Source organism: Stigmatopora nigra, chromosome 7 (assembly GCF_051989575.1).
Source record: "Stigmatopora nigra isolate UIUO_SnigA chromosome 7, RoL_Snig_1.1, whole genome shotgun sequence".
Classification (NCBI taxonomy): Eukaryota; Metazoa; Chordata; class Actinopteri; order Syngnathiformes; family Syngnathidae; genus Stigmatopora; species Stigmatopora nigra.
Window position 1 is genome coordinate 5,608,705 of NC_135514.1, and position 14,373 is coordinate 5,623,077.

At 37.5% G+C, this 14,373-nt stretch overlaps 2 protein-coding genes across 12 annotated transcripts in view; both read left to right on the forward strand.

Moving 5' to 3' along the window:
- Positions 1-5,109: 5,109 nt before the first annotated feature.
- Positions 5,110-8,607, forward strand: osr2 (odd-skipped related transciption factor 2). 3 transcript variants are annotated; one of them, XM_077720940.1, is made up of 4 exons: positions 5,110-5,313; positions 6,700-7,393; positions 7,857-7,956; positions 8,185-8,607. In XM_077720940.1, exons 2-4 carry the CDS (start codon positions 6,738-6,740, stop codon positions 8,365-8,367), a joined length of 939 nt encoding a protein of 312 aa, XP_077577066.1. In that variant the 5' UTR covers positions 5,110-5,313; positions 6,700-6,737; the 3' UTR covers positions 8,368-8,607. The 3 variants fall into 3 exon arrangements, with proteins under 3 accessions (XP_077577066.1, XP_077577067.1, XP_077577068.1); XM_077720941.1 differs by having other exon boundaries at positions 8,267-8,607; XM_077720942.1 differs by having other exon boundaries at positions 6,813-7,393.
- Positions 8,608-11,613: 3,006 nt separating this feature from the next.
- Positions 11,614-14,373, forward strand: part of vps13b (vacuolar protein sorting 13 homolog B) — a 197,146-nt gene continuing 194,386 nt past the window's right edge. For 6 of the 9 annotated variants that reach the window (XR_013326843.1, XM_077720538.1, XM_077720535.1 and 3 more), the window contains exons 1-3: positions 12,357-12,466; positions 13,218-13,376; positions 13,609-13,752. Coding sequence is in view for 7 of the 9 variants with exons in the window: in XM_077720538.1 (XP_077576664.1) it covers positions 13,230-13,376; positions 13,609-13,752 (291 nt within the window). In the remaining 2 variants the exon portion in view is untranslated. Of the gene's footprint in view, positions 11,724-12,356; positions 12,467-12,543; positions 13,135-13,217; positions 13,377-13,608; positions 13,753-14,373 lie in introns of those variants that run through there. The other 3 variants (XM_077720537.1, XM_077720536.1, XM_077720539.1) reach the window with 3 other exon arrangements.

Genomic DNA, 14,373 nt, shown 5'->3' on the forward strand with positions numbered 1-14,373 from the left:
AAGAACCCAGCCACGGTGTCATGTAAATACAAAATAACCTGTATTTTTGGTGTATTTCAAACAGAGCAGCCCATAACACTTGCAGGTTTTTGCCACAGGGGGACCTTTTCCACCCACTTCAAACAAATACTGAAGTTGTGACTCCACTTCCCTTAATTTTATGACAACGCGCCTGTGTTGGTATAAAACAGGTCATTTGGACCTCCCCGGGACACGCTTGGTGCAGCCGAGCGACCAGCCAATATGTTCAGCTGCCCAGAAGTCCCCCAGGGACCAATAACTTCACTCTCACCTATGTGTCGTAAACAGCTTAAAACCCCCTATTAAAGGCACAAATGCATTTCAGAAACAAGTAGACTTTTATAAAACAATATTTCCCGTCTGTGAGTTGACTATATTAGCTGTGTGACTCTATAGATGCAGAAGCTCATAATGTTCTCCGCGTGGTAGCCAACTTTCCACTGGTTATAGGTAGTGAGTGTGTATTCTATAAATGCATTAGTGAAAACAGTGATTTAGTAGCCTGGAGGGGAAGTGATTATATGTGACTGATGAGAGGGAAACACAACCTCCCTAAAGACTGCACCTGTAGATTAACATTTATTTAGTGTGTGACTATGTGTGTTGGTGTATGGAAGCATTTTGCCATCTATTTTTCATGTGTTTCAATTCAAACGTAGAGACATGAGCACCGATAAAACAAACAAGAATGAATCAGTAATTCATCAGCAACAGATGTCATTAAAATGTTTTTTGTTTTTTTTTCAAACTGATGGAGAGAAACTCTGCAATGCTGAACTGATATTTTTAGCTTTTCAAAAGACAATTGCCTTTTCTTAGTTTTATGACAGTAATTTATCAATGCCTGATGTGCATCTCGTAGTCAAAAAAGTAAAGAATTTTTTAATTGTCATTTTTCCTATGCCTATCTGAAAGGAAACCTGACAAAGTTTTACTTGCCTGCTCAGTAGTTTTCCCATTAATCACTTACAGCCTTTGGTATTTCTTTAAAAAAGTGTCAAAATCTGCATGAATTTTGGGAAGGAATTAAACCTGGTTTTGTCATGGAAACACATATGGCACATGACAAAGAGGAAATAATGCAGGGAAATAATTTAAAAAAATTAATGAACACAAACAAGATTGTTGATGCGGAAAAATAGGGCAACTGCAATATTCAGTCAAACATAATTAACAAATGAATTATATAAAGGAATGCTTCCACAAATAGTCTGGATTGTTGTTACTTTACTTCTCCATTCCTCACTTTAGCCTATTTCCAGCTCATATTGGCTCTCTCCATAGTTCCAATGCTTCCACAAATGTCTCTCTCTCTCCTTCCATTCCAAAGTTCTTCCATTTTTTCATTTCATTCTCAATCCAGCCTTTTTCCTGTCCACCCATGTACTATGCAAAGCTTTCCATCCCTGGTTTCATCTCTCCATTCTGGCCGTTATTCCATTCTTGCAGGTAAGTATTAAATACCGTGGACACTGGGACCTTTTAAAAATGGCATTCTGATAGACAGGATGACACAGGCTAGCTCACTGTTGATTTATACAAGCATGTTGCAGAAACTTTGTTAATGTCTTCTCATCATGGTTGTAAGAACACTCCAGCATGGCCAGGAAACAGGTGCAGCTGTTTTATTATCCGTCACTTTACCAGTGAGAGTTGTAGGGAATACCCTTGGATTCAATACCTTGGGGTCAACAAAACCACAACTGAAAAACCTAATAAAGTAAAGGACAGTGACTTCTAAATGATGAATGTAACATATTGGAATTTACTTTTCTGTACAGTAATCGGTGGGATACATGGCAGATATGTATTATTGTATACTCAATGAATAATAATAAACTCAACGCTAGCACCAATCATTCATTGATCGTCCCTACCGCGTATTGACATAAGGGTTGCGGGGGTTGCTGAAGCTCATCCCTGTGCACATTAAATGAAAGCCAGATTACACCCTCGACTGGTCGCCAGTTAGCCGTAGGGCACATAGAGAGACCATTCGTACGCCCAATCACATCACCATCAAGCAGGACTAGAAAGGAAAGATGTTTCATCAGTGTAGCACTCACATTCCTAGAAATAGAAATATCCATTTGCTTTATCTGTTTACTGCGTATTTAGTACTCTTGCCACCAGATGAACCAGAAAACAAACAAAAGAATCTGTCATATTCACGGCATGAAGCTTTACAGAAGCTCAAGGGAAGCTATTTGCTGACAAATGGCATTCAGTGCTGAGCTCCAGCGATATTAACTGATGGGTTTTATTTGTTAAAAGAGCACGATATCATGGGTTTCTTTACTATGCCTCTTTGGCCACATGGATGACATGCCATGGAGTAAACGGCATTTGGTCACGCAAAGATGGTGGGTGCTGTTTAACAGATGACAGGAGGCCAGTGAAGAAAGTGGCAATGGACAGCAGATGGAAAAGGGATCAACAGAAGACCAAAACATTTTTTTTACACACACACACACACACACACACACACTCTGTGCTGCCACCCAACAACCGCATATTGTTAAATCTTTCAGTGTCACCCAAAACTGACCATTGATCTTGAAGCCAGAATATTTTGAAGACTTTTTTAGCTCTTTTATATCTTTTCTCAATATCATTCATTCATTTTTTGAACTGCTTTATCCTCACTAGGCTCACGGGGGTGCTGGAGCCTATCCCATCTGAATCCGGGCCAGAGGCGGGGGACAACCTAAATCGGTGGCCAGCCAATCGGAGAGCAGACAAACTACCATTCATGCCCACACCCAAATCTAAGGGGAATTTAGAGTTTCTAATCAACCTGCCATCTATGTCTTTGGAATGTGGGGTGGAAACTGGAGTACCCAGAGAAAACCCACACAGCCCTGGGGAGAAGATGCAAACTCCACGCAGGTGGACCGACCTGGATTTGAACCCAGGATCCAGAGTTGTGAGGCCGACGCGCTAACCACTCATCCACCGGGCCCGTTTCTCATATAATTTTACAAATTACCACTGTGTTGTGACTGGTGTGTACATCCAGCAGTAAAAGTGGGTAATTGTAGTTGGGTTGTTAACCAACAGGAGGCAATCTTGTATAATTCCGTAAACAGCATCGTGAGTGGAATGTATCCAAAATGGTGAACTCTTCAATCATAAACATAGCAATTTAGGATTCCATTAATTAATTTCTCAAACTACTTTGCTCAAAAGGGTCGCTGGGGGTGCTGGAACCTATCCCAGCTAACGATGGGCACCAAGCAGGAATTAATTGTAGGTTTAAATTGCCCAGTGTGTAAATTCTAGAAACGGAAACAGCATCTAAAAAAGTTTTCCTTTTTCAATTGCACAGTGCATAAGAAAATGCAGTTATGTAGATTATACATATTGATGCATTCTTATGTAAATGTCACTGACACATCCTTTTAAAATATACATTACGGCAAACCTTAAAGCTAATTAAGAATACAAAGATCTAAAAGCAATGGACAAAATGATAAAAATATCAAATGTATATCTTGAGATAAGAGACTGGATGATAATGTTGGAATATATTGTAAACATGTTCAAGTTTGTTGACAATGAATGAAATAATGTACTTGAAACAAATTAATTGGGTCAGATTAAATTAAAATAACTAACGTTGATACTAGAGACGTCTGAGCAACTTGAGTGGAAACGGCAAGTACTTTGTTTGAAAGAAATGTTTTGCACATGTTTTGCAGCCCAGAAAAAAAGAGCAGTTTAAAGTGTTTCACTTGTGCTACTGTTTGAAATGTGATTTTCCTTCACAATGAACAAACAGCACTCTCAATATTACACGTTTTGAAAAATGTTCAGCCTCATGTAATGATCCATTATTGTCTTATCTTTGGCTGAAATCTGAAATAAGCAGATACCTCTTTTATGTATTCATATATTCATTTTTTGCATCATTCAATTTAATAATTTTGTATTCTTATTTCTCTTTTGGCTTGTTATGGAATTCTAGATCAAGTTTTGCTCAAAGACACGACCAAATGAGAGCATGTCGTTATGCTTTATTGTCAATAGGTGTCGCTGCAGATTCGTGGACTGTACCCACGTTTCGACGCTGCACAAGCAGCAAATTAATAACTTGAATGAATGAATGAATTAATTATTATTATGACTATTATAATTTTATTATTGTTTTGTTTTATAATTATTGATTATTGCTTGTTGGTGTTGTTAATAATAATAATAATTATTATATTTTACATCATTTTAAATTCATTTGATCTCATCATGAAACTTATGAAAAACATTTTATTTTTAAGATTTCAAAGAGTTAAACCGGACGACATAAGTATCGTCACTTTATGTGCATGAAACTGATTTGATACACTCTGAAGAATGAATTCCACCTGCTTTATCCAAAAATTAGACTGAGTAATTTAATTATAGATTGATTAAAAAAAATATTTCAATTGTGTGTTTTTTTTAATTATTAGACATATAGTACTGCTCTCTACGCCATTTTTTTCTAAATTTGTGTATCTTGGCCTTCTTTTTGTGTGTATTCGTTGTAAATATCTCACAAAGAAATTGAACAATATCAAAAGAATAGAATTCTGTGTACTGCGTGACTATAAGAAGGCGACGAATTTGGGGAGGAACTATTAATGACAGATGTGTGTATTTAAATATGATAAAATAATGGCTCGGATGATTTTATTCATATCTAAAATGTTTTACTCATACCCGAATGAAATAACAAATTTCCGGGTGGTCCATTTGCAACCTGTATTTCTTTCTTTTTTTTTTTCTTTTTTAGAAAACCCCTCCAAAAAAAGTCCAATATCCAAAGACAAGAACAAAAGACACGTGTAATTGGGGATGCGCTCCATGATTTTAAAATCATCATCCTTCTCCATAAGGTGTATTTTAAGAACGATCTTACGAGGTGTAGTTGTTTCTGCATTGGGATCTGCAGCTCTAGTTGCTATCCAAACACAAATAAACAGAGGAGGAACATTGGAATTAATGATAGAGAAAAAAAAGGGGGGCGTGTCGGAGGCGGGCAAAACGAGCCCTTGCAGGAGCCCTAAAAAGTGAAGAATCGGTGCGCGTTACGCACACTTACAGCCTCAGCTTCGGACGGGAATCCCACAGTGCTGTTACTTGTCTTCCAGATCCACTATACACACTTGACGAGTGTATAAAAGTCCGAGGCATCGCGCTTAGCTGCATGGCTGTGAACGTTTCATGGACTTGGAGTTTGGAAAACTTATAGTCGCTTCTATAGTTACTGTGGATTACTGGCATACCGCAGGATTTTGACAGCTATTTATTGAGGTAAGAGTCTGTTTGGAAGAGTATCATCTGACACACGCCACTCAAACTCTCCTTCTTTAATAACCCTTCTGTCACTCCAAATACTTTTTGCACGTGTGGGAAAGGAGCATGGAATTATAAGCAACACTTGTCATATTTGCAGGAACTAAAACTATACATATAAGGATGATAGGCATATCTTGATGAGAATTGAAGAGATGAGAACTTATTATAGCCTTTTTTATTATTATTATCCGCGTAATAGATGCATTTTGCAGCCATTTAAAAGAAAAAAAATCAAACTTAGCGCCGGAACGTGTACATGGAAGCGTGCAGGCAAACTGTCAAAGTGTAGCATACATAAAGTCCAAAGGTTAGGGGAACTTGTTATGGCTATGCCAAAGAAACAAGTGTCTGTATAGTGATTCAAGCTGCACCTGTGCAACATTATATTTAACCCCATCCTATCTGAGGGGAGAGACCCTAAACGAGATTAAATTCAAAGACTACTCTGGTGGTGGCACTGATTTCAAAATAGGCTTTTATTAATCGTGCTGCTGACAAATATTACATTGTAAGCAAAATGCTTGGCTAGAGAATTTTAATTGTGTGTGTGGGGGTTTCATTAGGAATGTTTTATAAAAGAATATATTTCCCAAAGGGATAATTAAACAGCAGAAATCAAAGTTGTTATTTTCCATTTTTCTAACGTGGAAGTATAATCGTCAGTTTTTGACAAACTGTTCCAAAGAAAATTACAATTCGTGGTAGATTGTTCCGTCTTTTTTCAAATGTAAATTATCGTAACGTTAGTTCGGTATCTTAATGCTGAAATGATCGGCCATAGAAATCAATTGCACTCTAAAATTGTTATTTAAATCACAAACTACCCTTACAGCACATATAATTCACTAGTAATTACTGAAGACGTATAAAAATATAATCTGTTTTATCATGGCTCACACTTTGTGTTAATATTCATTTTTTCACATTTGACCAAACATACATTTTCTGCAAAACTTGTCAAATACAGTGAATATTTTCCCAAAATTAGGTCGATAAGTGTGTTTTTTTAAAGAAATAAATGCTACATACATGCTGATTAATACATGAATCTTTCACTTAAAAATGCTGTAAATAGTTTAAACATTTGGAGTACATGTGTATTTTTTGTAAGATGTTAAAACATTAATAATTTATTAATACTAACTTTTACTCACACTTGTGTTTACAACAAAACTTTTTTTCCATATATTCCTCTTTAGAGTATCCCAATTGTGTCTTACTTGGCCAAATGACGTATGCCACTTTTTGAATGACTTTTTTTGTCTATTAATAGTTGTTGTGTTTTTTTTTGTTTGGATTTATTTTTGTTTTTTATTTTTTTCTTTGCTTTTTTTTTCCAAGGGGTTGTCGGCGTGTCCTGTGCACAAGCGTGAGCCGCGATGGGGAGCAAAGCCCTGCACGCTCCGATCCCCCTGCACCCACCCTTGCAGCTTACTAACTACTCCTTCCTGCAGGCCGTCAACACTTTCCCGGCTGAGCAGCTGCAGGGACTGTACGGCTTGAGCGCGGTGCACACGATGCACATGAACCATTGGACTCTTGGCTACCCGCACATCCAAGGACTGCGATCGACTATCACAGAAATGGCAGCCGCCCAGGGTTTGATGGACCCCAGGATTCCATTCCCGGCGTTGCCCTTCACCACCGCCGCGCAGCTCTTCCATCCAAAACAAGCCTCCGTCACGCACGGCGTTGTGCCTTTGCTGCACAAGGACAGGCCGAGGTTTGATTTCGCCAATCTGGCCCTGGCCGCAACACAGGAGGACCCGCCGAAGGCTGCGGATTTGGCCAAACTGGCGTCGGGACTAGGGGGAACCATAACCGAGTTGAACAAGCTGTCCCCTGACAGAAAACCCACTCGGGGCAGGCTCCCGTCCAAGACTAAAAAGGAATTTATTTGCAAGTTCTGCGGTCGGCATTTCACCAAGTCCTACAATCTCCTCATCCACGAAAGGACCCACACTGACGAGCGCCCGTACACGTGTGACATTTGCCACAAGGCCTTCAGAAGGCAGGACCACCTCAGAGATCATAGGTAAGGCCCGACCCTTCCACTTTACTCATTCTGCAATAACACTGACGCGAAGTATACATGAAGTCATGATCGCGGCTCAAAACGGCTTTCAGAACCACTTTCGAGCACTAAATTCAGACTTTCCATTATTAGAGATGACAAATGGCTAACCTATTCATGCTTTTAAAAAATATATATATTTCACGTGTCTGCGACTCAACTAACAGGACACATTTATTTATTTATGTAGTTATTTTTTTAATGTAGTTATTTTTTATATAGTTATTTTTTAATCTATTTATGTGTTTATGTCTTTCTTTTTTTTAATTTATTTCTTCATTTATTTAGTTTTATTTAGTTATCTATTTATTTATTTCGTTATCGATTTATGTATTTATTCAATTATTTATTTAGTCATTGCTTTATGTATGCATTTTTTTTAATGTATTGATTTATTTATTTTCCTCTCTCCATTTTTTTATAGATATATTCACTCCAAGGAAAAGCCATTCAAATGTCAAGAGTGTGGGAAGGGATTTTGCCAGTCTCGAACACTTGCAGTACACAAAACCTTGCACATGCAGGTGAGATGTCCATATCACCCCCCCCCCCCCCCCCAAAAAAAAAATATTCACAAACAACTTTTATGAACATTGATTCGTTGCCAAGTGCATGCGTGGGGACTCAGTCATAGTGCTAAATCTATATAACGTGACAAATCCACATACGTTATAAATTTGGAACAATATCAATCATCACAGTTCTATTAAAATTGAAAGGAATAATCATTTGCTTGCTTTAAATCTAAACAGGAGTCTCCCCACAAATGCCCCACATGCGGAAGAACCTTTAATCAAAGAAGTAACCTGAAAACTCACCTTCTCACCCATACAGACATCAAGCCCTACAGCTGTGGCCGCTGCGGAAAGGTGTTTCGGCGCAACTGTGACTTGCGACGGCACAGTTTGACGCACAGCCCGCATCGGGACTTCTAGGCCTGGACAGAAATTCATAAAATAAACATCAGAAAAAAAAATGACATTGAGAGGAAACAAGAAGAGAAGTCAGCATTTTTGTGTGTGCATGGACAATATCTAAATGAGGACACTACAAGCACATGACTTGATTGCACACCATATTGTACACTACCGTGTAAATATCAAGACCTTGTACATAGAAAAAATGTAATTTCTGGCATTCAAATGATAAAGTTGTTATAAAAACGTGTGTTAAATTGTATTTTAGTAATAAATATTTCCAATATATAAATTGTTTGCTATTATTTTTTTTATCATCTAAAGCTTCGATTCATGAACCTAAACGTGCTCATCCATTTTATTGTTTAAATTTTACCCCTTTTTAATCACTTCAATGCGTTGGATGAATTTACAAGGCAAAATAAGTGCGCCATGTCTGTTTTTATTAGATCATAAATAATAATCACAAGAAAATTCAACCACTCAACCCCAAATTGATCACATATAAATGCTATAATTGATTAATTCTGCCTGGTAACCATTTTGCACATTAGCACATTTTACCCCAGATAGTGGCATTAACCTGAAAAACACATGGATCGATGCATTGGACTATTAAAATACCAACACGACAGCATGTTTAATAAAAAAAATGCAAGTTAACCAAAAGCTGGAAATACTAATAAGAAAAAAACTGATATTGGCTGCAACTATATATTCATTTAAAATGCTGAGAAAATTAGAAATAAATAGACACTTTTAAATATAAGAGAGGCACGACTTTTGAGCACTATATATTTAGATGCATCCAACTTACCTTTGAGTTGTATGATTTTAAATATTGATCTTCACCAACGTTGGAAAATGATACGTCATGGTCATCTTTATATGGTCCCAACGCCAACCCATTTATTTAGAGGCCTTGAAGCCTGGTGTGTCATGACGTCCTCGGACAAACACATCTAAATCTGCTTTTCACCCCATAGAGTAAGTAATTGCAGGAATATTTGTTGGTCTTTTAAGATAAGGTGAGAAAATTAATTAAAAATAATATATATATATATATATATATATATATATATATATATATATATATATATATATATATATATATATATATATATATATATATATATATATATATATATATATATATATATATATATATATATATATATATATATATATATATATATATATATATATATATATATATATATATATATATATATATATATATATATATATATATATATATATATATATATATATATATATATATATATATATATATATATATATATATATATATATATATTTATATCAGCGATATTTCTAGTTTAAAAACCAAAATCGTAATAGTAATAGCAATGAAAACATTTTCAGTGCTAATTAAAATAGTGCAGCTCTGTATTAACATGATTGGGGATATGTTTGTTATGAATATCCAATGTGTATAGAACAGAAAAGACTTCAGTGTTATAAATGAAGATTTTTTTTAAGATGAAATTATTAAAAAAGTCATTTTCATTTTTGCTTCATTACTGTTTTCAAAGAATACTCATAAGGCCCGTGATTATTTTGCCGAAATTAGGAAAATCAATTAAACGGTATTTGTCAAAAGTAATTATACTTCACTGGAAGCTATTTTTTTGAATCACACGTCAGCCACAAGGGGATTTAAAACTCAGCTTTTCTACATGCAATCGTTGCCCTGTAGGCTAGACCTTATTGGTGTTTTTTTGAGTCGTTCATTCTTTTGATGTAGTTACTTGGATGGGTTCAAATTCCAATTTAAAATTATCTATCGTAATGCATGCAATAATACATGCAATAATACAACTTCTTCAACAATCATTTGAACAAGAAAGATATCAAATGGGTGTGAACTAAATTTACTTGAGAATACAAATGCTCAATTGACACTTTCTTTCGACGTATTATAAAAACCCCTCCAATAAAAAAAAATGTATAAAAATCCAAAAACGGCGAAATTTCATTTGTGTAATTGGTTCATCTTCCATATTTTAATTGAAGTGGTCTCTTCTATCAGCATTTTTTTACGCAAATATAATGCAGTGTAATTAGGGATTTTTGCCTGATGGTTATTAAGATATACTGGTATGAAATCCGATATTGTTTTTATGGCAATCTGCCACACAAATGAACTGATGGCACAACCACAGTGAACTGCAGGTAAAGATAATAATGTACTATATATGCAGAAAGATGTGCATATTTTGTACATTACATCTTTTCTCCCCTAAGGCGATGCATGTTTTTCATATGGGCAGCCCATAAAATAGAACCCTTAACCGTTTATTAGGCATTCATTCACAGAGCAGCTGCCAATGACGGTTATAGACGTCTAATCTACTTTGAATGGGAGAAGTTGGCAGAAGATGATTGGTGCCATCTCTCGCTGTTGGAATGGATTGGACGCCTTACCCTATTATTGCATGGCACTGAAGATGAGAATTCACAAGCAGTTTTTCCTGTTTAAATTAATTGGGGGCATTCATTTTCCGCTTATCCTTGCAAGGGGAGTGGGGGTGCTGGTGCCTATCCCTGGGAAAGAATAATGTGTGTGTGTGTGTGTGTGTGTGTGTGTATGGACGGTGTGGTGGAGTGAGTGGTTAGCGTGTCGGCCTCAAAGCCCTGGAGTCCTGGGTTCAAATCCAGGTCACGTCCACCTGTGTGGAGTTTGGATGTTCTCCCCAGGCCTGCGTGGGTTTCCTCCGGGTACTCCGGTTTCCTCCCACATTCCAAAAACATGCATGGTAGGCTGATTGGACACTTTAAATTGCCTTTAGGTATGGGTGTGAGTGTATATGGCTGTCTGTCTCCTTGTGTCCTGCGATTGGCTGGCCACCGGACTAGGTTGTCCCCTGCCTGTGGCCTGGAATCAGCTGGGATAGGCTCTAAATCAGAATTCAATTTGGTGACACCAAGGCCATTTTGCAGGCGGAAGGATACGTCATCGCTTTCACCAACTATGATTGGCTAGTAGGCGGACCAAAGTGAGGTAGCCAGAGATCGCAAACTCCACCCACAATGGCCGACGGAGGAAAACAAATGAATTTGGTTGCAGATTTGCTCACAAAGCTCTTTTCCAGACGGACTTTTCCAGAAAAAATTGACATCATTAACAAAGGGCGGTCAACTCCAAAGCTAGTAAGCCTGTTACAGCCTGTTATTTGGAGCGAGCTGGACAAGAAAATATATTGTTGTGTTGAATTAAAGCCATTTTTTAAGACGGACTGTCCCAGAAATATGACAGGAAGTTCGGCATTCATCATTATCTTCGATGGCGATAGAAAAGAAGGAAGAAAGAAAGGAGGATGGATATTGTGTACAGTTAAAAAGGATTTTTGGTGAGTAAAATATGGCTGTATTCCTAAATAATATTTCAATTGTGGGCCCGGTTCTGTGCAATTTCAGTGAAATTTTTGCGGTTTCTCGTATGGACGTATATGGACGTATCAACATTCATTGCTGTCTTTTTCCTGGGGAAATGATAATCTGGGCCCGGTTCTGATATGTGAAAAGCTCCAGTGTTTGTATTTAATCACTAAATGCTGATAGGAAGTGGATTTCACTCCATTTTAGTACAATTTCTGCCGTTTCACCATTGACGTCCATCGCTGTCTATTCTCTGGGAAATCACCCCACTGGCCCATTTGTAATGTCGAAAAGCTCCAATATTTTTATTTAATCAATAAATGCTGCTATGAAGTGGATTCTTACCCCATTTTCTGCATTGATTATTTTTTTTGTGTCACAGCTGTAGCTGCAGTCAAGGTTTTATAGCCATAAAATAGTTTTTGATTGGTGAATTGATTCGTTGAAGGCGCTACGAGAAAATGTACGGAGCGCCACTGTTATATATATATATAAAAGAGTGCAATATGCACTGCAGTACTTGGTATGAACGATTTATTATAACACACTTTTACCAGCTCACGTAAAGGCAACCTCCCACATGCGGAAGTCGTAATCATGTTTACTGATGACGTCGCCTCGGCAGTGGCGAACAATTCTCGCTTGCTGCTGATAATGCTACGACTCGGCACTTGAAACATACATGATCGAACCAGAAAAATCCAGATAGAGTCACGTGAGATTTATATTTGTTTCCCCACGTTTCATTGCCTTTTTTGCTTCGTGGAAAGGAAGTTAGGAAGACTTCTTTGAAGTAGTTAGCTTAGCGACTGTGCCTCGCGGTAGCGGCGCATGATTCTTCCAATGATGACAGTCCATATGTAATGCTAAATAGACTCAAGTGTGTTTCATGTGAGACTTAACTATTATAGAGCAATGCACGCGGATCCGCAAGTAATATGCATTGACGATGATCATGTAAACCTTTTGACTAAAGTTGTGTGTGCAAAAAGTGAAGCAAAGCTAGCAAAGAGGATAGCCCTGATACTTTTCAATTATAGCCATTCATAACCACGCCATGCCAATTGATCACATCAGGGTTGGCCAATTCCGGTCCTCGAGAGCCTTCATCCAGTCCGTTTTCCATACATCCCAGCTCTACCACACCTGAAACCAATGATCAATTCATCAGGAAGCTGTCCAAAAGCTTCATACCGATCCCGATTATTTGATTTAGGTGTGTTGGTGGAGGTAGACATTTAAAATAGACCGACCGCATAGGAGCTATCGAGGACCGGAGTTGACCACCTTCTGCTGCTTTTCTGGAACACACTATATATAAAATGTTATTGCAATCAATGACTGTTCACTTGGGTTTTTATTTGTGACGACTTCAAATTTTCTGTAAGAAAATAAATCATGAAAAATATGAAGGAACAGTACTTTTAAATACCAATATTTTACTTTCTTTACTGGCTGGTTTACAGACAAAGGACAAGATGTTGGAGTCCTATGTCACACCACTTCTCATGAGTTATGTGAACAAGTATATTAAGAATCTGAAGCCATCCGACTTGCAGCTTTCTCTCTGGGGTGGAGATGTTGTGCTCAGCAAGTTGGATCTGAAACTGGATGTGCTAGAACAGGTACTTTTTGCAGAATGTGACTTCTGCTAGCCTGACCCTTTTGCAATGCAAAGGCTAGAAGATTTTTTTTTGTGCAGGTTTCTGTTAAGCAAATGTCTTGTGAATTTCATACAACACAGAGCCGAAAGTTGTTATCAACACTGCTAAATTTAAATTTAAGATTGATAGTAGTGTATTTTTTTTCTCATGCGTTTTTACAAACCTTGCTTTTTCTGTATTTTGACACTGATAGGAATTAAAGCTTCCTTTTACATTCATGAGTGGTCATATCCATGAGCTGCGTATTCACGTTCCCTGGACTAAGTTGGGCTCTGAGCCAGTTGTCATTACCATTAACACCATGGAGTGCATCCTAAAGCTGAGGGATGGAGATCAGGTATGTTTACAGTATAAACAAAAATACTTTTCTGCTTTAGTTCTTCAATTCAACAGCTTGTGTTTTGTGCGTCTCACAGCTCTGTGGTTTGGAATTCCGGTCTGAATTCCTATGTGGCATTTATAGTATGTGTACCATGTCCTTGTGTGGGGTTTCTCTTTGTACATTGTCTGCCACATTGCAAATGTAATATAGGTGAAGGTTTGATGGAAGCTGGGGCCATATGCTTAGATGTAAGTTAATGGTTCTTTGTGCATTTGTGGTCTGTTATTGGTTGATGCCTGAGCTGAGGCCTCAAGATCATTCAGGCCCAAAAAAGATTTTTTTTAGGAAGTCCACAATGAAAATAACTGCCATTTTGAATAGAGGCACAGCAAATTTGCTGCCCTCTCAGCCTTTCTTGACATGTTGGAATAGATACTTTTGCAGATGTGGACCGATGGTGTTATCAGCAGAGATACTGGCTTGACAGCAGTTACAGTGAGCTATAACACTTGCAATCTATATTTCTTTACAAGACCGAGATAAAGCTTCACTGACTAAAACTTTTTGTTGTTTTGGCTGTTTTAGCTTCGTGGGAGTTTAAGCACTGCTGAGTGCATTTGCCACTGCTGTATAGAC

Excerpts from the sequence above, each read along its gene's own strand:
- osr2 (XM_077720940.1), top strand. The coding sequence starts at position 6,738 with ATGGGGAGCAAAGCCCTGCACGCTCCGATCCCCCTGCACCCACCCTTG. Across the intron at positions 7,394-7,856 it reads GACCACCTCAGAGATCATAG|ATATATTCACTCCAAGGAAA; the intron begins GTAAGGCCCGAC and ends ATTTTTTTATAG. Across the intron at positions 7,957-8,184 it reads ACAAAACCTTGCACATGCAG|GAGTCTCCCCACAAATGCCC; the intron begins GTGAGATGTCCA and ends AAATCTAAACAG.